This window comes from Aquarana catesbeiana, linkage group LG11, assembly GCF_042186555.1.
Source record: "Aquarana catesbeiana isolate 2022-GZ linkage group LG11, ASM4218655v1, whole genome shotgun sequence".
Lineage (NCBI taxonomy): Eukaryota > Metazoa > Chordata > Amphibia > Anura > Ranidae > Aquarana > Aquarana catesbeiana.
In genome coordinates, this window is record NC_133334.1 from 274,687,459 (window position 1) to 274,714,794 (window position 27,336).

At 46.0% G+C, this 27,336-nt stretch overlaps 1 protein-coding gene across 2 annotated transcripts in view; it reads right to left on the bottom strand.

Moving 5' to 3' along the window:
- Positions 1 to 27,336, bottom strand: part of NQO1 (NAD(P)H quinone dehydrogenase 1) — a 28,861-nt gene extending 1,525 nt beyond the window's left edge. Inside the window, exons 1-5 of one of the 2 annotated variants that reach the window (XM_073605854.1) lie at positions 27,203 to 27,336; positions 6,911 to 7,075; positions 5,703 to 5,833; positions 5,483 to 5,596; positions 639 to 740 (exon numbers count right to left, since the gene is read on the bottom strand). In XM_073605854.1, coding sequence (XP_073461955.1) covers positions 639 to 740; positions 5,483 to 5,596; positions 5,703 to 5,833; positions 6,911 to 7,075; positions 27,203 to 27,209 — 519 coding nt within the window. In that variant the 5' untranslated portion in view covers positions 27,210 to 27,336. Of the gene's footprint in view, positions 1 to 638; positions 741 to 5,482; positions 5,597 to 5,702; positions 5,834 to 6,910; positions 7,092 to 27,202 lie in introns of those variants that run through there. The other variant, XM_073605853.1, reaches the window with a different exon arrangement.

The window sequence follows — 27,336 nt, forward strand, 5'->3', positions numbered from 1 at the left end:
GTCAGTGGGAGGAATAGTGCCCCATCATTGGTATCAGTGGGAGGAATAGTGCCCCATCATTGGTATCAGTGGGAGGAATAGTGTCCCATCATTGGTGTCAGTGGGAGGAATAATGCCTTATTGTTGATGTCAGTGGTAGGAATTATGCCCCATCGTTGCTGACAGCAGGGGAATGTAGCCCCAAGGGCAGGATAAAAGCAAGCAAAGGGCCGCAGTTTGGAGACCCCTGATATAAACGGTACCATACTCTCAGCAACAACAGATCCTCTCTCCAGCAGCAGAAGTCCCCCACCAGCAACAATAGATCCATCAGCAGCCAACATCAATAGACTCCTCCCAACATTAGTAGATCCTCTCCAGCAATACAAGTTTCCCTACCCCCACCAACAGTAGATCCCCCACCAACAACAACCCTCCAGCCTGCCCCCCTTGCCAGTACATACATTCAGTGGTGGAGGTGCCACACTGTGTACCCACTGAGAAATAATCCCTGAATATAATCAGGTTTTATGATAGGTCAGGAATTAATGGAAAACATAAAGTGGCTAAAAGGCCCACACTAATAAAGCCTAACATTTTCTAACTTACATTTACAGCGAGAAAAACAAAAAGTACACGCAGATCTACAAACCCGTTACCTGGAGTGGCCAGAGTAGAATATTCATATCTCCATTGACCCCAATTGAAGAGTACATGGACTCCAGCCCCCCGGTGGTGAAGGAAAGGATAGCTTTTTTATTCTGAAAAGAGAAAAGTACATTTACAGACGGCATATTAAATAAAGGGAAGAACATTTATTAAAATGTAACCTTTTATAAAAAGCAGGAATTCTGAATTACTGAAATAACACGGAGCTTATAGAGTACAATAAAGACTACTGATCCCTACATACACCAACACAGGGGGAGGAACTACAGCAGAGCCTTTGGGCCATTGGCCGAAGGTAATCTTCATGGACACTGCAAATAAAGTCCAGCCAGGAATATCCCCTACAAAGAACACCCCCTCCCTCAGAGTAATCACCCCAATCCTTAAAGAATAACTCCACTGATGCTGAGGAAAAAAAAAAAAAAAAAAAAACATTCCCCTCTGGGTGATCTCTGTATATTGCAAGGATTATACCAACCTTTGTGGCAGATTCTGACCTTTTGTTATTCTGAAGAAATCCCTGTGTGTTTCCCTGTGCCTCTGTACTGAGTGGATCTAATGGGAGTGGTTTCATAATTAACTGTCAGGTGTGCAGCTGCAGAGCACTAAAGAGGAAATCTGCTGGGCCTGCATCCCTTTAGACCTGTTCCTATTGGAAATATCTCACCAAAAAATGTCATTTTTGTTGCAGGGGATGCCTGAAATCTGATTTGTATCTTAGACAGACTTCTGGGAAAATTGGTGAGCCAATCACACAAGCAGGAAATGATGTTTCTGGGGGGTGGTCAGTACACATTCTGTGCACAGAACAACTCCCGGTAGCCATATCGTATTGCATTTATAGAACATTACAGCGGCTGCAGATTGAAAAGGATAAAAGGTAATTTTTAATAACATTCAATTACAATATGATTAGTGTCACAATTGTACGCGCTGTATTATGTTTTCCCCACGAAAGTGGAGTTACCCTTTAAGACAAAGCGAAGCAAAAAGCCCCCAAATACACGATTAAATTTAGTTACAAATCGAAATTCTGACAACATTTTCACTTCTCTGAGATTCGGATGTATCCGAACTTCCTAAGAAGCATAGTAACAAATCTCAACAAAACCAAAATAAATTAGAACGAAATGAGTTATTTGAATTCGAACATGAAAACATATTGCAATACTTACAGGAAGAAGGTAAAAGTGAAGTAAGATGATGATTCCTACTTAGTCTGCTTTATAAAATAGAACAGAAAAAAAAAAGGGAAAAGAATAGAAAAGAAAGAAATAGAATAGAATAAAACAGAATATCCTAGTCTATTTTATTCTGTTCTATTTTTTTATTCCATTCTATTCAGCAGCCTAAGTAGAAATCATCATCTTATTTCCCACCTTACTGTATTTATTGCAGTTTGGTTTATATTTGAAATTCATTTTCAAATTCGATTAGAAAATAACAAAGTATACAAAATGAATTCCGAAAATGATTCATTCTAACAAAGTTAATAATTTCGTTTTGTCATATTTGTTAGAATGATTCATTTTCAGAATACGTTTTGTATATTTTGTTATTTTCTAATCGAAGTTGAAAATGAATTTGAAACATAAACCAAATTGCAATAAATACAGTAAAATATAAAAGTGAAATAAGATGATAATTCCTATTTAGGCTGCTGAATAGAATGGAATAAAACAATAGAAACAATATACAACAATATACCTTACTGTATTTATTGCAATTTGTTTTATATTTCAAATTCATTTTCAAATTCGATTAGAAAAGAACACAAACAGTGGAACCTTGGATTACGCGGATAATCTGTTCCAGGAGAATGCTTGTAATCAAAAGCATATCAAAGCGTGTTTCCCCATAGAAGTCAATGGAAACAAAGATAATTAGTTCCGCATTGACTTCTATTACATGCAATACCGCATGTGGCCAGAGGTGGGGGAGGGGCGCCGGAGAGCCTCGGAAATACTCGGGGACAGCTCGGCTGAACTCGGAAAGCCTCGGAAACACTCGGGAACGGAGTATTTAGGAGTCATTCTGAGTATTTCCGAATGGCTCCGAACCGTTCCGAGTGTCCCCAGTGCCCCCGCACCTCTGGCCAAATGTGGTACTGCACCGCCCATTAGCTTGAATTCTGCTCGTTTTGCAAGACAACACTCGCAAACCAAGTCAGAATTAAAAAAAAAAAAAAAAAAAAAAGTTGCTTGTCTTTCAAAAAGCTCGTTAACCGCGTTACTCTTAACCAAGGTTCACGAGTACGAAACAAATGCCGAAAATGAATCATTCTAAACATAACAAAATGAAATTATAAACTTAACAAACTAAACCAATTTTTGCGTTGGGCACATCGCTATCGACTATCATGTCATGGGTTGGGTTACTCTTGCTTCTTCACTGCAGAATGGGGGAGGGTCTTTCTTCAGGTGCTCATGTTGCTGGCTTGCTGACGTGAACAATTTTCCACAGGGCCTGTCACCAGGGTTCACACATGGTCCTGAAGGTTCCAGCAGCATGGGTGAGGAAGGCATTTTGTATGTGAATAGGTAAGTGTGGCAGATGGGAGGGTTTGCAATTTTGCTCAGACATGGCCTTTAGGGTTCCCCCTCTTTCTCTGCTGCCACGTGTCTCATTCTATCTAATCCTGATCACTCTAATTTTGTCTCTTATTCCAACTGATGCCCCACTATGCACCTTCCCGATCATTCATGGTGATGACAAAGTTCCAAGTTCTCTACTGTCCCCTTGCTCCTCACAGACACATCCCAATGCCTCCTATAAGCACTAGTGAGTATTTAAAAGTGCCTCCTGGACCAGCGAGTGTCCTGATAAATATGGGCCTTATGTAACAAGTTGTCCTTCCTAATAACTAGATATACTGAAAATTTCAATGTGGTACCTGTGAGGAAATATTTCCCGTTTAAGTCACATCGATAAATAAGCCCCAAATGAACTTTAATTTGTGATCCAAGCATCAGATATGAAATGCATTGGGGGGGTGATATACGGTACGTCTGAAGAACCAAGCCCTGAATCTGAGCTAGATAAAACAAAGTCCTCTGGAAGACGGGGAAATCTGCCAGTGACCAAGGGGTAAAGCCACAGGGGATCAACCTGATGCTCCATGCCAGGACAGAAGAGACCTTCAGGCAATGAGAATGACTCCACTTGAAGGAACATTGAGCCTGAACCAGCAAGGGGTTGCGAAACTCACTAAAACAGGTGCAACAACTTAACTACCTTATAAGGAAGAGAAATGATAAAGACTAATAGGACACTGGAAGAACAGATCCCCAGAGGGAACCTTGGACAAAAGCAGGACCACTAGAGAAGAACAGTCGGCCCACATTTGAAGGCCCAGGCCTTATACCCTCAACCCCTAGGATTCAGAGAAGGGCGGTTAAATCATAAGAATGGGGTTGCCCGGCCAGACAACCAGTTTCAAAAGAAGATAACCAAAGAATATGAGAATCCAAACAGTGTAATAATCCATAAAGATAGAAATGTGACCCCTGAGACTGAAAACCCAAGGGTATCATCAACTATAAAGTCAGCCTGACTGAAGAAAGGGGGTGGGGTTTGCTAAAGGTACCCTACACGGGTAGGCAGGAGAGATGGTGTACTACAACCCAAGACTGGTGTACATGAATATTATAAGAACAAGATGATGAGCAAGGAACCAACACCCAGAGGTGTCTATGGAGTTTAACTCTGTAAGACCTGCCCAATCTTGATCCATAGTATGCTTCTAAGAATCTTATAACCTGCCCCGGAGCACTGAAGCATCCACAGCCATGGAGCGAGGGGCAGGAACCCTAGTCACACCACTAAGAACATTCACCTGATTAAGGACAGAACTGAGGAAAGAACTTAAAGAAATTCCTTGAGGTTGTGGATCTGCCGTGGAAGGAAGGCTTATCTCCAGATGATCAGGTCCCACAAAGGATTCCGGATGTACTTTATACACAACAAGGGGGTACCTGCAGCGGTATATAAGCATGTACCTTCTGCTGACAATCCAGGGTAGTAGAGAGCCCTCCAGCAATGAGCCCTTTGTACCATGCAAGAGATGAGGAGCACCCAAGTGTGAAAACCTCTCCCTTCGGTGTGGAGACCACCAGCTGAGATAAGACAAATTTCAATTTCATTGTCCTAAGAAAGGCAACACAGTCAAGTACTACACTCTTAATGTTGTCCAGCGTAGTGACCAGACCATTTGACTTGTCACAGGAAGAAACTCCCAGACTTTCCTGCAAGTGAAAGAGGCTATTAGGAATGTTTTCTCTTAACACCCTACAAGCCCCTAAAGGGGAAGGAGGGGGATTTTCAATGATCCACGGGTGTAGACTTCTTCAAGGAAGGTTCGAACAGGTGACTGATATTTACCAAACACTAGGCCCCTATAAGGCCCTAGGCGGACACCTTGCACTTAGTAGGCCCTTTAAAAAGGGTTCTGACTGCAAAAGACTAAAAAATTATCCCTCTACAGGTAAGGTCACCTGATTGTCACACAAATGAGATGCCAGAATAAGGTACTAAAGTGGGCATAAGGGTCCAGTGCTTCAAGAAATAGCATGTGCCTTCTGAGGGCCCTCTTATTTTAAAAGGCAAGTGCACTTGCAGCTACTCCCCTGCCACTCTGGTCACCCACTAAAGTGAAAGTGAAGTACCTCCAGGAATGGAGAACATGCGTGGCCAATTGCCTGGCCCATTGGAGAAGGGCTACAGATCACTAGGGCTGCACACAATGATGATGAAGTTTGAGCTCAAGCTTTCGAAGCTGCGTATAAGTAATGTTGACAGCTACTAAATAGATAAGGCAAGTCATTTCCCAGCTCACCTTGAATGGTCCATTATAGTACATTTCTGAATGGCTGTATGCAAATCCCCCAGTTAATACACGATCAAACCAGCCCTTCAGGACAGCTGGAAGTCCAAACCAATACATCGGGAACTGTTGAAACAAAACCAACATAAAAAAAAAGTCATCCATCTTGGCGCCTAATTTTGGTCATAAAAACTTTTTTGGCCTTTTTAGCCCACCAAAAATAATCATGCACCTGAAATATCACCAAATCGGCATCTGCCAGCTTCTTCTGTTCCTCTACAATGTCTTTACTCAGACGGCCTTCTTTGTATGCGTGGGAGGACTCAGCCGGGTATTTGAAGTTCTCTGGATCACGTGGACTTCCTGTATGAAAAAAAAAAAAAAATAATGAATGAGGTAAATAAATATGTATAGTCTGCCTAAGGAATTTCCTTGCAGAGTCGTTCACTATGAAGGTCACATACGGGATGCAGCAGTATGGTGAAAGATTGGTGAGCACTTTGGCCCCGGGGTCATGAACCGCCCAGGGTCATAAAGCTGCATAAAGTTTGTGAAGCTTCCCCCTTGGTGGTGGTAGGGAAATTAGATTGTCAGCTTCTATGGCATGGTGCAGTGTTATATGTTGATGCTAAACACATCTGTGACAAAAAAAAAAGGTTATTAAATGTGTAAATCAGAGATAAAACCAAACTTTATGGAGAATATTGGTATATTTTTAGCTACTTGATGCCCAATAGACAACTTACCACACTTAAAAAAAAACACATTTGGCTGTGGTAAACCGTGGACAAAGCACAGGACCCAGCAACATGTTTCGAGGGCTGTGCCCTCTTTATCAAGCCCCTTGATAAAGAAACCGGGGCACACAAAACATGTTACTGCCCCATTCTCTCTTGTACCTTGGACTGAGTTTACCTGTGTGGACGCGCAGCAGGAGCAGCTGTAGATGCCACGATAACACACTGACTTGGTAGGTCCTGCTCTAAGTCCTTGGCTTACCGATTCTACAGCTCCCATCTAGCCATGCTAATATTTTGCCTCCCTGCACAGTGAACCCATCAGAAATATCTTCTATGTAAGTGATACTATTGTTTGTCAATAAATCTGCTACAAACTATGGCAGGAAGGGGGTGCAGAGAATGTTGAGAGGAGTCAAAAGACTCTTTACAGTTCAGGAAACAAACTCTGACTCAGACTCCATGCTCCATCAATGGACAAAACAGGTGGAGCATGTATAAAGAGGCTTCAAGGGCCGCATGGTTTCAAGGGCCGCATGGTTTCAAGGGCCGCATGGTTTCTACACACAGCCCTGCCTGTAGGCATTTGGTTGGAAAGCACCCTATATGATATCTGAAACATGACATTTTTTAATGCACGTGGCCTCAGTTCCTATTTGGAATCTGCTGAAAAATGGAAGGTTCATAATGTAATGCAATGTACCTGTGATGTCATCCCGTGACACAAGAGGGTTGAACTTCATGGCATAGAGGTCAGACACCGTGACGACCCAGCCTTTCTTCTTCAAGGCTTCCACAGCTGCCTCCATCATGGCGTAACTAAATGAGGTCCGTTCCTGGTGAGCCAGCACCACCAGAGCTTTCTTACCTGGAACCAAAAACATGGGAACAGACTGCTGAGAAATTCAGTTCATGGGACTGCAGGCCATATATACATTATATTGTCAAAAGTATTGGGACGCCTGCCTTTACACACTTATGAACTTTAATGGCATCCCAGTCTTAGTCCGTAGGGTTCAATATTGGGTTGGCCCACCCTTTGCAGCTATAACAGCTTCATCTCTTCTGGGAAGGCTTTAGGAGTGCGTCTTTGGGAATGTTTGACCATTCTTCCAGAAGAGCATTTGTGAGGTCAGGCACTGATGTTGGACATTGTTGGCTTGCAGTTTAAGCTCTAATTCATCCCAAAGGTGTTCTATCGGGTTGAGGTTAGGACTCTGTGCAGGCCAGTCAAGTTCCTCCACCCCAAACTTGCTCATCTATGTCTTTATGGACCTTTCTTTGTGCACTGGTCCAAATCATTTGGTGGAGGAGGGATTATGATGTGGGGTTGTTTTTCAGGGGTTGGACTTGGCCCCTTAGTTCCAGTGAAGGGAACTCTTAGGGCGTCAGCATACCAAGACATTTTGGGCAATTTCATGCTCCCAACTTTGTGGGAACAGTTTGGGGATGGTCCCTTCTTGTTCCAACATGACTACGCACCAGTGTTGCAAGGTCCAAAAAGACATGGATGAGCGAGTTTGGGGTGGAAGAACTTGACTGGCCTGCACAGAGTCCTGACTTCAACCCGATAGAACACCTTTGGGATGAATTAGAGTGGACACTGCGAGCTAGGCCTTCTCATCCAACATCAGTGTCTGACCTCACAAATGCACTTCTGGAAGAACGGTCAAACATTCCCATAGACACACTCCTAAACCTTGTGGACAGTGTTCCCAGAAGAGTTGAAGCTGTTATAGCTGCAAAGGGTGGACCAACTCAATATTTAACCAGAGACAAGCAGACTAAGGACATGGATTACTGGAACCATGTCCTGTGGTCTGATGAGACCAAGATAAACGTATTTGGTTCAGATGGTGACAAGCGTGTGTGGGGGCAACCAGGTGAGGAGGACAAAGACAAGTGTGTCTTGCCTACAGTCAAGCATGGTGGTGGGAGTGTCATGGTCTGGGGCTGCATGAGTGCTGCCGGTGTCTTGCCGAATAAGTTCCTTCGGCGGATAGGTTCCCCCCTGTACTGCGCAAGCGCAGCGCCTGCGCAGTACGTACTACTGTCGGCCGCCGGAGATAGCCGAAGCTCAAACGCTTCACTCAGCTGTACACAGCGCCTGCACTCTGGGTCCAGGTTCCTTCCCCACTATCCAAGTGGACCTAGAGGGGGAATCCAAAAGTGCCGAGCGCAGCGAGGCCGTGCCCGAAGCGTGGCGAGCGAAGCGAGCCCGCGAGGGGCCCTCTTACAGGCGCCGTGTACAGCTGATTTTCAGCTGTTCCGCTTCGGCTATTTCCGCCGGCTTCTACTGCGCATGCGCAGTAGAGGGGGGAACTAATCCGCCGAGCGGAACTTTCTCGGCAGAACACCGGCACTGGGGAGCTACAGATCATTGAGGGAACCATGAATACCAACATGTACTGTGACCTACTGAAGCAGAGCATGATCCCCTCCCTTCAGAGACTGGACCGCAGGGCAGTATTCCAACATGATAACCACCCCAAACACACCTCCAAGACGACCACTGCCTTGTTAAAGAAGCTGAGGGTAAAGGTGATGGACTGGCCAAGCATGTCTCCAGACCTAAACCCTATTGAGCATCTGTGGGACATCCTCAAACAGAAGGTGGAGGAGCGCAAGGTCTCTAACATCCACCAGCTCCGTGATGTCGTCATGGAGGAGTGGTAGAAGTGGCAACCTGTGAAGCTCTGGTGATCTCCCTGCCCAAGAGGGTTAAGGCAGTGCTGGAAAATAATGGTGGCCACACAAAATATTGACACTTTGGGCCCAATTTGGACATTTTCACTTAGGGGTGTCCTCACTTTTGTTGCCAGCGGTTTAGACATTAATGGCTGTGTGTTGAGTTATTTTGAGGGGACAGCAAATTTACACTGTTATACAAGCTGTACACTCACTACTTTACATTGTAGACAAAGTGTCATTTCTTCAGTGTTGTCACATGAAAAGATAGAAGAAAATATTTATAAAAATGTGAGGGGTGTACTTACTTTTGTGAGATACTGTATATATAATTTGTATTATTATTATTATTACAGTGCAATGTCACAGTGAAAATAGTATTTAGGTCTCATGTACACTGCTGCTTCTAAAACGTATGTTGAGGAGCCTTTCGTGTTTTTTTGCCAAAGCCCCTGAACTCAGAGTTTAGCGGCAGGTAAATGTCCCTCTCTCTTGCACAGAAGAAGAATTGCGTTCAGGAGAGGAACGTGTTGGGCAGATAAAATGCCAAATGCAGCAAAAACGCATGTAGACGCCCTTGAATACTTGCCACGTTTAGCGCTTGGGCATTTATTCTTCATTTCAATGGCCAGTACTCTGGTCAATGAAATGACTAAAACTTCCAAGCATTAAAACATGATACCGCGTTTACACACTTTTTGCCACATTTAGCGTTTTTCTGCTGCCACGTCTAGGGGAGTTCCAGTGTACATGCAGTCTTAGAGCACAGTTTTTTCAGGTGCGGAATCACAGGCTCCCAGAAGGGCTTGGTGTCACCTAGGGTTTCACCCATACAGGAAGAGGAGGGGCCCCAGAATGCAGGTCTCAGAGAGACCCCTGGTCGGGGTCCTGGAGCCTAGAGACTTTGCAGAGTCTTGCGTGGGATTGAAGCCTCCAACTCTGCATCCAAATTTTGGATGGCAACCAGCACACTGATTGTACCAATGTGTGAAAGGGTTCTTTTTGTAGGGAAGCCCACTACAGTTCAAGTCTCTATCTAGGAGACAGGAGGCTTCCCCCTGGGGTCAGGGTGCAGGTCCAGCGCAGCCAGGAGCCGCAGGGTGTACAGCGTACATGTGGGAAGGTCTGGAGGAACAACAAGGGTCTAAAGCATAAGGCCAGAGAAACGACGATGCAAGTGAAAGCCAGGAGGCTGAAGGAGTATTTTGTTGTGTCCATGGAAGAGAGGCACGGAAAACTCCGGCAAGGGGAACTTTAAGGGTTATTGTAATAAAACTGGGCAAGATTTTTTTTTTTTTTTATTATATTAAAAAAAGGTATTTAAAGAATGTTCTCCCTGCAGTTTTGTGGACATGGCTGTGAATTTTCTTCTTACATTGTTTCTGTTGGGTGGAATCTTCGAGAGTGTGTTTATAGATGATAGGAGCCAGAAATCCAGGAAGTCTCTCCAGGCAGAACATTTATTTTTGGATAAAAGCCATTTTTATACAGTAGCCTTGTAAGTGACTTCCACACACATATACTGTCTGGGCTGGCTCACAACACCCACCATGTACAGATAAAGAGGCCCATTAACACACAAGCATTGCGTCAATGTATACTCAGGGCCGGTGCTACCACTAGGGAAAACTAGGCAGCCGCCTAGGGCGCCCGGTCACTGGTGTTTCTACTTTCTTCTCTCTGCAACAAGCAACTAAGTCTCAGCATCAGCGGGCAGCCACCGCTCCGATCGCACATAGTGTCAGAGGCGCAGCGGCGGTGGAGGACCGTGTCCGTGCCCCAACTCCCAAATGAATGAAAGTAAGCAAACATTCATTGATGGGCGCTGGCGAGGCTGCATTGAATGGGCGCTGGCGAGGCTGCATTGGATGGGCGCTGGCGAGGCTGCATTGGATGGACGCTGGCGAGGCTGCATTGGATGGACGCTGGCGAGGCTGCATTGGATGGACGCTGGCGAGGCTGCATTGGATGGACGCTGGCGAGGCTGCATTGGATGGACGCTGGCGAGGCTGCATTGGATGGACGCTGGCGAGGCTGCATTGGATGGGCGCTGGCGAGGCTGCATTGGATGGACGCTGGCGAGGCTGCATTGGATGGACGCTGGCGAGGCTGCATTGGATGGACCCTGGTGAGGCTGCATTGGATGGACGCTGGCGAGGCTGCATTGGATGGACCCTGGTGAGGCTGCATTGGATGGACGCTGGTGAGGCTGCATTGATGGGCGCTGGTGAGGCTGCTTTTTTTATGGGCGCTGGAGAGGCTGCATTTGATGGGCACTGGCGAGGCTGCATTTGATGGGCACTGGCGAGGCTGCATTTGATGGGCACTGGCGAGGCTGCATTTGATGGGCACTGGCGAGGCTGCATTTGATGGGCACTGGCGAGGCTGCATTTGATGGGCACTGGCGAGGCTGCATTTGATGGGCACTGGCGAGGCTGCATTTGATGGGCACTGGCGAGGCTGCATTTGATGGGCACTGGCGAGGCTGCATTTGATGGGTGCTTCATTAAAAAGCTGGGGTATACATGGGCAGGGCAAAGGGGGTGGAGCCAGGGGGGGGGCGGAAAAATTCAGTTTCGCCTAGGGTGTCAAAAATCCTTGCACCAGCCCTGCGTATGCTATGAATTGCACCCCAGCGCACCAAAATTGACCACACTCGCTGGGTCTGTAAACCCATTATGAGGGTCTCCCACTCGCCTAGATTACGTTTTTGGAGGAGTTGGAAAACCCAAAATGCCCATGTGGGCAGGAACAGTCAGGATATATGGTAGGAAGATCTCATCTTTGTATGTTAGAAGCCAGTGGCTCATTCAGCTCACCAGATTCCACCTAGAACTGAAACCACTTTAGGGTGGCCTGAATTGGGCTGTAGGTTGGGTTGAGGTTCATGCAGCTCTACGGAGAGGGATATGTGTGTGCAGGGAGCTGGTGCTCAGCAAAGTGACCCGTCTCCATCGGTCCCCCGGCAACCTGCATCATCACATGACCCAGCTAGGAAGTGCAGAGAAAAGAGCCTCACTACTTATGTAGCGCTACCTCCGAAGGAGCCACTTGGTAATTTGGGTTCTCTGCAGTGGTGGCCACCCATAAGGGGCGTCGCCCCCCTAATCCACATGCCCAGCCCCTAACCTCGATGCAGGGCACCGGACGCATGGATTTCAACAGGGTTTTTTTTTTTTTTTTTTTGAAGCAAATGATTAGAGCATGAAGCTCCCATTGGCTTAAAAAAAAGGGTGGGCTCAGGGGCGCAGAGCACTGCAACCTGAGCCCACCCACTTGTGTGACATTAGCGAATTCATTTTCCCTAATGTCTTCCTGCTTCCCCTCCCTGAGACTCGATTGGCCAGGAGTCCTAAGACCTGATTGGCCAGGAGTCTGTCAGGAGGAGAAACGACCGCCGGGGGGAGATGCAGGGGGGGAAGCCGCCAAAGCCGTGACCTGGATAGGGTAAGTGCGGGCTGGCGAGGGGCAAGCGAAGCGGCAATCAAGGAGGCGACTGATCAAGCAACCGGGGGGGGGGGGGTTGAGGGGGTCAGGTTTGTTTGTTCCCCCCTCCCCCCCCCCCCAAATAAATTGAGCACCGGCAGCCACTGGTTCTCTGTTCTGCTCCTTGGCTCCAGTCAGCCCCTCTGACACACCTGGTTGAGTGAAATGTACCTCAATCACTAGGAACACAAAATGTGGAGACCTTTAACTTGACTGTGAATTAGTATCGGCCCTTTCCAGCTGCACTGTTAAAATTGTAGGTGGCTAAGGGGCGGTAAAAGAACGGAACCGTGAAAGAGCTCTTGGGCCCCATTCACACCTGAGCGATTATCTGCTTGAAGCTCAAAAACGCGAGGAGAAAAAAAAAATTATTATTCTGGTTCACATCTCCACTCCAAGTTGCCCTGAAGCCAAAACAAGTTCTTGGCGCGTTTGTATTCCCATATAAATGAATTGAAAATGCGCCATTCGCACGTTTTTGCGCGATTTTCTGCTCAAATGAAAAAAAAAGTAAAAAAAATAGTAATAATATATGAATAATATATGAATAAATAAATGTAAAATCAATACACAAATAACTAAAAATCATCATAAATTAAAATAAATGAATATGTAATAATACATTAATAAATAATAATTAACCTTAAAAAAAATACACTATATTATTAATAATAAACAATAAACACCCAAACTCGAACAAAAAAAATACATTAATAATAATATATTATTATAATATTTTTTTGTGTTACGGTTAGGATGTTTAGTTATTTTTTATTGTTTTGTTTTTTTAAGGGGTAAGGGTTCAAGTTAAGGGTTATTTATTTTTACATATTAATTTATTGAATTTATTTTTTAAATTTATGAATTTTTATTTGTGCATTTATTTTACATTTATTCATTATTATTCGTATAATAAATGAAATAAAATAAAAAAATAAATAAAATAATAATAACCCTAACCCAAACCTAAACTGAACTCGAACCCCTTATCCAAACGAAAAAAAAAAAAAAACATTATAATAAATGAACAATAATAATAATAATAATAAAAGAAGAAATAAAAGTGAATGGAAAAGGTAAAAAAGATGAAATACCTAGCAACAAACGATGCAACAGATAATAGTTTTATCGGCTAATAAAAAAAAACGTCAAAGCCCAAAAACACACAAAAAAAAAAAAAAAAAAAGCCGAAAAAGCACTCAAAGACGCTTCGCTCAGGTGTGAATGCAGCCTAATATCAAAACATTTTTTAGGTACTTAGTTGCTTATAAAAAAAAAAAAAATAATAATAATAATAATAATGAACGTATAACTACATTGCATTTATTGACATTTTACATCTGTCTGTTACCATTTGAATTTTTTTAGAGACCATTTAAGCTGCCCATACACCCGAGGATTCCAAGACTGAACGTTCTTACAAACTAAATTTTCATTATTTCTGTACAAACGTTCTAACAAAGTGTATGGCCAGCACCGCAGTTGGCAAATACTTGTGTTGCTAGGCAGAATCTGCTCAGGTGGTGGCACTGGTGCCATATCCAATTCAGCGAAGAGCGTGTTTATTTTGTAGGACTGAATAGTCCCTCCTGGTATAGTTAAGATCTCAATAAATAGCTCAGCCCAACTCCCCTGTGTAAGGCATTGCCTGACGGTTCAACCGCCAGCAAACAAATACATTTAGTAAGGCACGTCGCTAGGCCACGATTTATAAGAATCGCACGTTTGCGGTCTTAGAATTTGCTTTGGCATGCCAAGCTGACCAGATTTCCAGAGCTTACATTTTTAAAAGCGCAAGAAAATATTTTTTTTTCTTTAGTTTTAGAGCAGAAGCAGAAGAACATTGTCATTTGGAAAGAGAAAGATCTCCATCCATTGCCAGAAAAGAAAAAAAACTGACAGAGCTTCTAACCTTCCTCTACTTGTAGGCAGGGGAAACCTACTTTCTCCACTGTAAGTGGCGCTTGTCTGCAATGCAGGGCTGGTGCAAGGATTTTTGAAAACCCTAGGCGAAACCTAATTTTGCCGCCCCCATTGGCTCCACCCCTGACTCCACCCCTTTTACCCTGCCCATGTGACAGAAGGCGTTACTACACACGAAGCATCGGCTCTGCTTCCTCTAGCGCTGGCTCCAGTGCCGCGTTGCACCTCTAATTACACTACCGATTGGACTGAGTTAGTTACATGCTGCAGCCTACAGAGCATGCAGACGTGGAGGGAAACCAGCGGCCGGACGCCCCTAGGCAGCAGTGCGCCTTAGGCGGCTGCCTAGTTTGCCTAGTGGTAGCACCGAGCCTGCTGCAATGGCACTGCAGCTGGAGAGGAACACTCAAGGGGTTCCTCTATGGTTGCCTGGGTCACTGGGGAAACCATGTGATTGGATGCTGCTGCACCATTTGACTGGCAGCCCTCTTGGATTAGGCAGAGCCTATTTAAGGCCCTAGCACCCAGGCTTAGTGCGAATTTTGCAAGTGGGTAGAGGAGGGAAAGCGTATGGATCACAACTCTTCTGGACACCTTCCTGCTTGGGTAGGAGATGGCCAGGCCACTTTCTGCCCCTCCTAACAACTGCTGTCGGTTCGGCTGGGACCTGCTCTCCGCACGCTGTTGAAATTCGTGAATGTTCCCGGTTGGTCTGTCTTCCCTTCTGGGTTTACTGTGAACTGTTGCTGCATTACTTCAAATACAAGTTCCTTGCGTGGTACTTGGACTGTGTGTGTTATTGCCGCCGCACCACGCTGCACCCCACCTACACCATCTACGCAGGAAGAGGTTTTTTTGTTTTTTTTTAACCAGTATTTCCCTTGAAAATTGGTTTCTACTTCCCGCCAAGATTCAAGCTTGTTGGTACAGATGTAATTGTCACCTTGTCAGAAGTTCCAAGCCAAAGACAGAAAGCCAAACAGACTGGAAACCAGGAACCAGAGCGGTGAGCGGCTCATTTGTTCCCAGAGACTTCTTAGTTCTCTAAATGCTTCATGCACTGGGCAACCTGTGTTAGGAATAGACTAATAAGGAGGAAGACCCTCGAATCTCAATCTTTATGTCCTTGCTCAGGAGGAAGCAACCTTTATTTCCCTAAAACTTGTAACTGGGTCCATGTGAATATTACCACTTGCAGCCAATAGAGGGGGCTACAAGTATGTCTGTAGTAGAAGCTAAAGTATCATATAGCAGCTGTTGAATTACAAGAGATCTATGGTTACAGCTTTGCCTTTCATTTTAAAACATCAGCATTGGAATAGAAACTATAGTTATTATTGACAATCCAATATAAGTTTACTGAGTGCTGCCTGCCCTCTCTTTCCACAACTTTATGGATTCCCGGCATGCTTTGCAGCTTCTTCTCTGCTGTTTACTTTCCATTTCTCAAGACTACATATCCCATGGTACCTTGCTGCCGGGAAAGGAGTGCTTCCTGTACTTACTCCGCCTCCTGGAACTCCTCCTCTCAGCACCTCTGTAGTTCATCAGATTAGGCGACCCGTCAGAATTGGTAACAGAAGTGACGTTCCGTTGCCGCCATCTTGCTACACCCCACACTCGTCCACAGTAAGGATAGAGTGAGAAGGCGCCAAGAGGACATCTTGTTACACCCACCGGAGTCTTACAATTCACACTTATTTTTAAACAAAGCTTATAAAGTGAAATACAGAATATAGAAATCTGACTGTTTAGATGTTGAATTTTAAAAGCAGCAGCAAACTTGCTCATCTCACAGGTTTGCTAATGTGACAGAACACCGCTGCTTTGAAGAATCAACATCAAAACAGTGTGAGGGATTTCAATATACTGAATTTCACAATATAAGCTGAGTGTGCTGTTAAAAATAAATAAATAAAAATAGGTGTGAAATGCAAGTCTCCGGTGGGTGTAACAAGATGTCCGCGTGCCGCCTTCTCACTGTATCCTTACTGTGGACAAGTGCGGGGTGTATCAAGATGGCGGCGACGAAAGGTCACTTCCATTACAAGTGCCGCTCAGTGACGAGGGAAGGCAGTGATCTTGTGTTTCTGCAAAGCAGGAACACAGATCTCTGCCTTCCCACAGTTAGAAAGCCCTCCTTAGGAACAAAGTTAACCCTTTGATCACCCCTGATGTTAACCCCTTCCCTGCCAGTGTCATTAGTACAGTGACCGTGCCTATTTTTTTTTAGCACTGATCACTGTATGGTGTCACTGGTCCCCAAAAAGTGTCAGGTGTTTGATTTGTCTGCCGCAATGTCGCAGTCCCTCTATAAGTCGCTGATTGCCACCATTACTAGTAAAAAAAAAAAAATCTATCCCATAGTTTGTAGACGCTATAACTTTTGCGCAAACCAATCAATATACACTTGTTGCGATTTTTTTTTACCTAAAATACGTAGCAGAATACATATTGGCCTAAATTGATTTTATTGAATTGGATACGTTTTATGTCAGAAAGTAATAAAAAAATATATATATATTTTTTTTTTCAAAATTGGCGCTCTTTTTTTGTTTATAGCGCAAAAAATAAAAACCGCAGAGGTGATCAAATACCACCAAAAGAAAGCTCTACTTGTGGGGAAAAAAAAAAAAAAAAGAATATATATTTTATTTATGTACAGTGTTGCACGACCGTGCAATTGTCAGTTAGAGAACCGCAGTGCCGTATCGCAAAAAATTGCCTGGTCATGAAGGGGGGGGGGGGGGGGGGGGGGGGGGTTGCCAACCTCCCGCAGTATTTTTTACTGACAAAACATGGAAAATTTACTGGCAGAGCACATTTTTTTACTGACAACCTGAGAAATCACAGAAGTCCTATTGAAAACTAACACAGTGAATATTTGAACAGTATAAACATGATATGGAAACACGGACAATAACCATAACAAAAGTAATTTGCTTGATTTACACTTAAAAAGTCAATACAGCATGAAATGATCAGCCCCTGATATTTACTGGCAGTTGCCAAAAAAAACAGATTTTTACAAAGTGTCAGTAAATTTACTGGCGGTTGGAAACTCTGGGGGGGGGGGTAAAACTTCCTGAGCTGAAGTGGTTAAGGATAATAACATTTTCAGAGAGCACACCGCAGAGGTATTCCCCTGGTGGAATAATAGTCTAAAAAGATAGTGCTGGACTTTCTTAGTAGAAAGCCAAGCATGCTTTACATACACAGCGTCATGTACACCTATTACAAGTATTTTTTTTTTATTGTGTTTTTTTTGCAAAATAAAGATTTTAGCTGCATCATTAAAAAAAGATAATAATAATTAAAAAAACAACTTTAAAAGTAAAGTAAAAAGAATAAATAAAATTGACTAAAAACTATTATATAATACATTTGATGGTCCAGAGTGACCACAGGAATAATTTTCCAACACAATCATCTAAAGTATTTTCAGCTAAACATTTACCCCGGTGTGTCACATGACTTGTCTAATCCCTCATAAGCCGCCAATAAGACACCACGTGACCCCCCCCAGTCTTGTGATTTGATGCCCGAGAAAAGTTCAGACATTCCTAAGATGATGGTAAGAATACAAGAAGCCTGGAAGGAAGATTCTGAATTTCCTGCTGAGATCTGATTGGATTATCAGGACAGCTGAACAGGATTTGTTAAAAGTGACTTCAGTATATAGAATTGTTGTAGTGTTCTATCAAAAATCAAATGATGGATTTCATAGTTAATCGTTTCATTTCAAGGCTGCTTTTAACATATTAAAAAAAAAAAAAAAAAAAAAAAGACACACTGGAGGCACATGAAAAAAATAAAAATATACACCCATCTTCAGGGCCGGACTGGGACCAAAAAAAAATAAATAAATAAATAAATCGGGCCGGGCATTTTAGACCGAGTAGGCCATGAGATTTACCGGGACCCTTTCCCAATCTCCATCCTGACGGAGGCAAAAGGGGGCAAGGCGAGGGGGGCATGGAAAGAGCACGGGGGGCAAAGAGCATGGGGTGCTGGAAAGCATATGGGGAACGGGGGGGGGGGGGTGGAGAGCATGGGGAAGGGGTCCGGAGAGCACGGGGGGGCAGAGAGCATGGGGGGCGGCGTGTAGAGCATGGGGTGCTTGAAAGCATAGGGGGCACTGGGGGGCGGAGAGCACGGGGAAGGGCAGAGAGCATGGGGGGCGGCGTGTAGAGCATGGGGTGCTTGAAAGCATAGGGGGCACTGGGGGGCGGAGAGCACGGGGAAGGGCAGAGAGCATGGGGGGCACATAGAGTATGGGGTGCTGGAAAGCATAGGGGGCACTGGGGGGAAAGGTCGGAGAGCACAGGGGGCAGAGAGCATGGGGGGGCAGCAGACAGAAAGAAGCTGGATAGGAGAAGCGGCCTGCGGGAGGGGGAGTAGAAGTTGGCTTTAAAGAGGCTGCAGGAGGAAAATAGAGAGATTGATCCGCACTCACTTTCCCTCTGGCGTCTCCTCCAGCTTCTCTCTCTTCATGGTCACAGGTCAGCTGACCTGTAGTCCCCCCCCCCCCCCCCTTTTGCTAAACTTAACTGGCAGACGGCCGCGGAGAGGCCAAGTGACTTCGGCCCCACAAGGACATGTGGCCCGGGCCCACCGGGCAAGTGCCCAGTTTGCCCTATAGCCAGTCCGGGCCTGCCCATCTTACACCCCGATATCCATCCACGGCCCTGGGGCGAGGGTGATGCCATGGGCGATGCTGCTGGCCTTCCGGCAAAGGCCCTGGGGAGACTGAGGATTCCCAAATCTCACTAGAAGATGCTCTTGTACAGCTCTGGAGTACCTCACGAGATTTGGGATCCCGAGTTGTAATATTTGGACGGAGTATCTGGATTTTGGCCAGGCAGCTCCTCCACTCCACGTCAAAGGATTTCCTCAGTATTCTTCGTATGCAACTTAATGAATCTCAGATTAAAAAACGCCACAACAGTGTTATCCAGATACAGTTGCAAGAAAAAGTATGTGAACCCCTTAGCATTAACTGGTTTTCAGCAGTAATCAGCTGGTGCTTCTTCTGAACGGCAATCTTAAAATGTTTGAGTGTCTTATCAAATCAGAGTAGCTCTAAACCACAACCACACCTCCAAAATCATTTCATTGATTGGACTCCAGGGCTGCAAACTACTGACTCCAATCAGCTTTCGTCGAAGTAATTAGTCTATGGGTTCACTTACTTTTTCTTCCAGCACTGTGAACGTTTATTGGGTGTGTTCAAAAAAGACACGAGAAAGTAGAATGGTTTGTGTGTGATCGGCTTAAAAGTGATTATGAAGCTCACATTTTTTTTCCCTTTTCATTTTATAAAAACAAACAACCACGATATACTTACCTGCTCTGTGCAATGGTTTTGCACAGAGCAGCCCCGATCCTCTTCTTCTGGGATCCCCCCCCACCCGTTGGTGCTCCAGGCCCCTCCTCTTTATCGGGTGCCCCCAAGGAAAGCTCTTTGCTCACTCCAGAGTCCTGCTGCTGCATCCATTAACACGGACATCGGGGTTTGGCCCGATACATATACATACACACACATCTATAGAGATTATATATATATATATATATATATAATATACTGTAGATAGAGATAGATATACACACACACACTAGACATGTGCAGAACGAAAAAAAAAAAAAATTTTAGTTTCGATTCATCATTTACATAAATTAGTTTCATTCGTTTATTTCGTTTTCGGAATTAGTTTTTGAATCGAAATGAAAAAGTTTTAGAATTTTTTTAAATTCTTTTTTAAATTTTTCTTTTTTTAAAACAATTCTAATTCAAAAACTAATAGAAAATAAAGGAATAGAATAGAAAAAATATTTTTTTTTTTCTATTTTATTCCTTTATTTTCTGTTCTATTTTATTCTCTTTGGAAATTGGAAAACTAATTTGACTTCGAAAAATTTTCTAAATTCGAAAAACTATGCAAATTTTGTCCGAATTTTTTTCTTCGTTATTTTCGGATTCGTTTAAATTCTGTACTATTCTAATTCGGAAATCTGCATGTATCTGAATTTCCCAATTTTAATTCGAAACCAACTGCACATGTCCAACACGCGTGATCCAGGGCACAGCCGCCACCATGTAGCAGTAACTGCTATTGGGGCCAACGGCAAGAGGTTAAAGAGATGAATCCAGGCGGTGGCATGCACCTCATTGGACTTGACCCCGTACTAATTCAGAACATTTTTCCAAAGTGGGAGTTTCTGGGGGTTCAGCTTTAGCCCAGTTGTGCCACCTTCAGTCTCAGTTCCATTTTCCAAACGATTCGGCACCCGCCAAGCAAAGGGGGGGCCACGGCTGGCAGTCAATGAAGCAAACTTCACTTTTTCCAATCATAGGAAAGCGTCCTCCTAATTTTTTTTTTTGCCTGGCAAACCTCGGATCTCACCATGATTAAGCAAAATTCAGCTTTGCTTTCAGCCCTGATCACGTGCCGAGGTTTATGACTATGTGCCAGAATGAAATGAATGGGAATAAAAGAAGGGCTCAGTTCACTCCCTGCCAGGAGAACGCCAACATCCAACACAAACATAAAATACAAATCTATCACACACAACACCAAAACCCACGTCTGTTACTCACACGAAACTTACCGTGTTATATTTTGTGACTATTTCACGTCTTTATTGTCTTTTTTGTAATATGTTTATATAAAAACCCCAAAAATATGAATTGAACCATAAACCCAAAAATGTAATATATTGCAGCTTACCAATCATTAGCTGTTGTGGCTGCATTTGTTTTTTTATTTGTGTGGGCTTTTTTCCTCCCTTTGTTCTGACCTGGTGACCTGGCCAGTAACACACCTCCTGTATTACAGCGCCCCCCACACTCTGGATGAAGCAGCACAGGGGGGCGCCTTTGGACAGCAGCATTGTCAGTCCGGTGGGAGGGGAGCGTTAGATGTACTAGCAGCAGAGCCGGTACAAGGGGGGGCAGAAGGGGCGGATGCCCTGGGCGGTACAATTTATTGGGGGTGGGGGTGGGGCGCAGTGAAGTATCCTTCTAAAACAGCCATCACTAGTTTGCTGGGACCGCGGGTTTCCAAAGCAACCAGTGACGCTGCGTGCGTGCGCCCACCCCCTGCTCCTCACCGGAGGTCTCGGAGTTGACAGAAGACCAGCTCGCACTCACGGGCCGCGAGTAGGGGCGTGACGTCATGTGCGCGCCCGCCCCCCCCCGCTACTCGCAGTTCCTGGGTCCTGGCTCTCCATATCTCGCAGCTTCCGCCCCCTTTGGTATTTCAGTTGTGCCCTTCTGCATTCAAGGTATGTGGGCCACATGTTAACCACTAATCACTAATGGGCATATTTTTATTGTGCACACTGCTGGGCATATTTTGTTAAAGGTCACACTGATGGGCACTTTTTTTTATGTTGTTAAGGGGCACTCTGATGAACAAATTGTATTTTAAAGAGGCACTCTGATGGGTATATTTTTAATGTGCACGCTGATGGGCATATTTTCTTAAGGGGCACACTGATGGACACATTTTGGTGTGCCCATCAGAGTGCCTCTTAAAATAAAATTTGTTCAGAGTGTCCCTTAACATAAAAAAAAAAAAAGGTGCCCATCAGCGTGCACATTAAAAATATACCCATCAGCGTGCCCCTTAAAACATGCTCATCAGAGTGCCCCTTAACATAAAAATAAGGATCACGCTGATGGGCACATTTTATGTTAAGGGGCACTCTGATGGGCATATTTTATTTTAATAGCAACACCAATGGGCACATTTTGTATTAAGGGGCACTCTGATGGGCAGATTTTATGTTAAGGGGCACGTTTTGTTGTGCCCATCAGCGTGTCCCTTAATATAAAATGTGCCCATCAGTGTCCCTTAATATAATAATTATATTCTTGTTTTGAAACAATTCTTTCTTAAAAACAGGAGGGGGGGGGGGGGGGGGGGCGCAGTTTGACTTGTCCCAGCACTGACTAGCAGATTTAGATACACTAACAAGCTGAAGCAAAAAAAAAAAAAAAAAAAAACCTCCAGATCCCCGTTCTCGCTCTGTCAGGAGCGATTGCGGGTGCCCGGCGGCTGCAACGTGCATTGGCTCCTTAGGGACGCAGCCCCCCCTATACTCCTTAAAGCACCCACTGTACAGCTACAGAGATTCGCGCAGGAGTGCCATTCTGCCGCCATCAAATCGACGGCGGGCAGTCGGCAAGCGGTAAAAAAAAGGAAAACGAATGCAGACAAGGACAAGAGCTTGTCCCAGCTCTAGACATCTAATGGAAAAGGGAAAGGTCCTGGAAGTCGCACATCTTTGCAAAACCCCATAAGAAGGTGTATGACAGACTCATCTCAGGCTCCAACCAGGCCAGGCCCTCCCAACGCGTTTCACTTCGTCCACGGATCTTAGTTATGGAGAACCCCCGGTCCACTGGTACAGATCTGCCTATAGTTTGTACCAGTGGATCAGGTCTCCGTTTACCATTTCTTATTTCTATAGGGAATGGTTTGGATGTCTGTCCTTCCATGTACTCTAATGTCTACTCCTCTGCATTCTACCAATCACACACAAGAGATTGTTTGTACCACGAGGTCCTCCCAGTTCAACGCTTTTGTTTGTTGAATGCAGAACAAAAGTTTTCGGTAGACGTGTTATCAGGTGTGGCCGGGATTTTGGCTCGGTGAATGTAGCAGTTGAACACGTACAGTTTGTGAGTCAAACTAACGCGTCTTTAAAAGGATTTCCTGTTCTCAGCGACAAAAAAAAAAGAAAAAAAGAAGAAGAAGGAACCATTGCTAACCCCCTCCTCCTGAAAATGCTAGTTTGCTGGTCTAAGGGACCCAAGACCTCCTCAGGATACAAACAAGCATTTTTTATTTTACTGGTCGCATGTACATTCCAGGTCAGTGACTCAGTGGAATAACACGACTGCCAGCAAACTGATCAAACACCGGGGTCACCTAGCTCAAGAACTGTTTACTGTGCATATGAGAAGCAGACCCGAAATTGCTGGAGAATTTGGAGCTTGATAACATTTGGGGGGAAAAGCATCTACAGTCTTAAATATCTGCTCCAAGGCGTGGGGTGGCCTCCACCATCCTGCTCCAAGGCGTGGGGTGGCCTCCACCATCCTGCTCCAAGGCGTGGGGTGGCCTCCACCATCCTGCTCCAAGGCGTGGGGTGGCCTCCACCATCCTGCTCCAAGGCGTGGGGTGGCCTCCACCATCCTGCTCCAAGGCGTGGGGTGGCCTCCACCATCCTGCTCCAAGGCGTGGGGTGGCCTCCACCATCCTGCTCCAAGGCGTGGGGTGGCCTCCACCATCCTGCTCCAAGGCGTGGGGTGGCCTCCACCATCCTGCTCCAAGGCGTGGGGTGGCCTCCACCATCCTGCTCCAAGGCGTGGGGTGGCCTCCACCATCCTGCTCCAAGGCGTGGGGTGGCCTCCACCATCCTGCTCCAAGGCGTGGGGTGGCCTCCACCATCCAGCTCCAAGGCGTGGGGTGGCCTCCACCATCCAGCTCCAAGGCGTGGGGTGGCCTCCACCATCCAGCTCCAAGGCGTGGGGTGGCCTCCACCATCCAGCTCCAAGGCGTGGGGTGGCCTCCACCACCCTGCTCCAAGGCGTGGGGTGGCCTCCACCACCCTGCTCCAAGGCGTGGGGTGGCCTCCACCACCCTGCTCCAAGGCGTGGGGTGGCCTCCACCACCCTGCTCCAAGGCGTGGGGTGGCCTCCACCACCCTGCTCCAAGGCGTGGGGTGGCCTCCACCACCCTGCTCCAAGGCGTGGGGTGGCCTCCACCACCCTGCTCCAAGGCGTGGGGTGGCCTCCACCACCCTGCTCCAAGGCGTGGGGTGGCCTCCACCACCCTGCTCCAAGGCGTGGGGTGGCCTCCACCACCCTGCTCCAAGGCGTGGGGTGGCCTCCACCACCCTGCTCCAAGGCGTGGGGTGGCCTCCACCACCCTGCTCCAAGGCGTGGGGTGGCCTCCACCACCCTGCTCCAAGGCGTGGGGTGGCCTCCACCATCCTGCTCCAAGGCGTGGGGTGGCCTCCACCATCCTGCTCTGCAAGTAATGGTCTCTACCATCCTCTATCAGAAATCATCACAGCGCCAGCGCCCCACCCACCTTGCCCCACTTTAGTTACGGAGTGTCCCTGCCACCCACCTCACTCCACCTCCGACTCTCTGTCAAAGCCCCCCCCTTTTATCCACCTCACCCCCCCCCCATCACAGCACCCATTGCTTTGTCACAGCAACCCCCTCTGCCCACCCCGCTCCTCTCCATCACAGTGCCTCCCAGCTTACAGCACCTCTCCCCCCCTCTCCTCACCCCTGCTCCCTACCGCCTCTCACCCACCTCACCCTCAGCACCTCCAACCCTCCCACCTGCCTCACCCACCCACTCAATCGACTTTTGTTGAAGGAGCCGGGTGGAAAATTGTTGGCCGAACAGCACCTGCAAGCATTACTCTGGTATTGGCGACATCCACTAGTGTCCGCTGTCAAGCCTGGCAGCCAGATGTGCCCCGGGATAGGCCCAATCTCTGGCCTGGCAGCTCGGGCAATACAACACACGTCCACCCAGACAGCCGTCCAGGTGCACAGAACATAGATCACCTGACTCCACCTGAATATATAAGTTTTCCCAGCAGGCCAAGGAATCCAAGAAAACCCCTGCCCATTGGCTGAGATACCCCACATACCCATAACCTGACCTTGGGTTGCCCTTCTCATACCCAGTACCACCAAGTACCCGGCCACCTAGTGGTAGAAGAGAAAAGTGCAACAAGGCCAAACGTACGGAGAAATCAATAGATCTCTATCAATCAACCAGGATAATTACTCCTGGCAAGTAAATCCGTGAGGAGCAATCCTGCCTAAACTCCAGGGTGCTACACATGCATCCTTACATTGATTCAAAAGCCGCACTTCCACTGTTTGTTTACATCAACGCTGCAAGCCTTCCCCTGTCCAGGCTGCGCCCGTGCATTGCAGCTGCAAAGACCCCTATGGGACCACCTCTGATCCTCCCCTCTATCCACGGCCGTAACATATGGAATTGAACGGGGGAAAGGAGAGGTTTGGGAGTTCATAGATGACGGTACAAAGAGGCAGAAAAACACAGAGACCGTTGCATGAAAAATAGATCACAGGGCCAATAAGTAGTGGATGTGGATGGATTATTTATATGGAGAATAATATATATTAATTATATGGAGAATAAGGATGTTGTTAAACTTAAAGCGGTATTAAACCCAAAAACAAAAATGTCATATATTGCAGCTTATAGATGTGGTGGCTGCATTTGTTTTCTTTTTTCCCCCTCTGTCTTCACCTGGTGATCTGGCCAGTAACACACCTCCTGTATTAGAGTGCCCCCCCTCCCCCCACTCTGGATGAAGGAGCAAAGGGGGCACAGCATCAGCAGCATTGTCAGTCTGGTCGGAGGGGGGGTAGCAGGGCCGTCTTTAAGGCAGGGCAAAAGGGGCAGCTGCCCTGGGCCCTGTCATTGTTGTGGGGCCCAAAGCAGCTGCCTCATACTTGCCAACTATCCCAGTTTAAATTCCCTCGTCCCTTGAAGTTCAAGTCCTGTGCTGTGTCCCGATATCTCAGTGTGAAGTGCTGCTACTAATGCTGCCCAGCTCTGCCCTATTGTTGTGTACAGATGACTCACCTGCTGACCCCGTGTTTACATGTAAATAACCAGCATTCATAAGTAAATAGCTGCGTCCGGCGGCATTAATATGTAAATAAAGGCGGCATTCATATGTATATCATGCCCCCCCTGCAGTGAGCAGATGATGAGCGGTAACCTCTAGCAACCAATCAGTGAGCAGTATTACTGTACAGTAATCTCTAGCAACCAATTAACAAGCAGAAATCATGTGCTGTAACCTCTAGCAACTAATCAGTGAGCCCTAATGTGTGCTGTAACCTCTAGCAACCAGTCAGTAAGCGGTAACGATATGCTGTAACCTCTGGCAACCAATCGCAATTGCTGCCTGATCTGATACAGTAAACTGATTTTAAGTCTAGCTGCTATTTATTGTATGTCTCAGAGCAGGTGGAGAGTGAAATTGCATGGGGGGGGGGGCCCCCCAAGAAGATTTTTGCCCAGGGTCCAATCAATATTAAAAACGGCCCGGGGGGGGGGGGGGGGGGGTAGTGTACCAGCAGATTTGGATACACTAACAAACTGGAGCCAAAACTCCAGCTCACACTTTTATAACCAGTTGCAGTTTCGGGATAAAAGTTTTACGTGGATAAAAGCTGATCATTTGTAAGCACCCCCGTGTCAGTGGGAAATGGTTTGTCTTATCCCTGCAACTGCTACATCTGCAGGACAGCTTGTTCCTTTGAAAAAACGACAGGCTTACTGGCCGGATCACCAGGTGTAAAATTAAAAGAAAGAAGATGAATGCAGCCGTCGCAGCTAAGAATTGAGAAGCTGCAATATAATAAACGTTCAGGGTTCATTACCGCTTTATGTTCCGTAAACAATCATAAATCACTCTGCTGAAATCAAATCTGTACAAATCAGATTCCGATTGGTTGCCAAACGTTAGCGCACTTGGGAATAGTAACGCTTAATTAGGTCCAGTTGTGTTTACACCCCACCCACCCCCATCGTAATCAGAGATGGTTCGATCCATCCAGCCATTGGGGGGGGGGGGGTCTCCCTGTGCTCAATCATTGCTGTAATAGGTTAATGATCTCTCCATTGTACAAGGAGAGAATGAAATATCCTGAATAATACATAAGAGATCTGCAACATGACTGTCTACACACACTGCAATCTGTACTGTGCAAGATCTACACCCTGATGGAAACTATATGTATAGATTGCAAGCTTTTGTGCAAAGTTCTGCCCATAAAGTCCTCCCAGAGAAGTAGAAGGGGGACACACATGAAGGGACTCACCGGCCATGTCCTTGTCCTGTGCAGTGCTCTCTGGGTGATGACAGTCCTCCTTGTATGGAGCAAATAGCCAGGATGACAGTAGATGTTGGGGGTGTGGCTGGGTGAGGTTTCTTGGCCCCGCCCCAGGGGAGGAG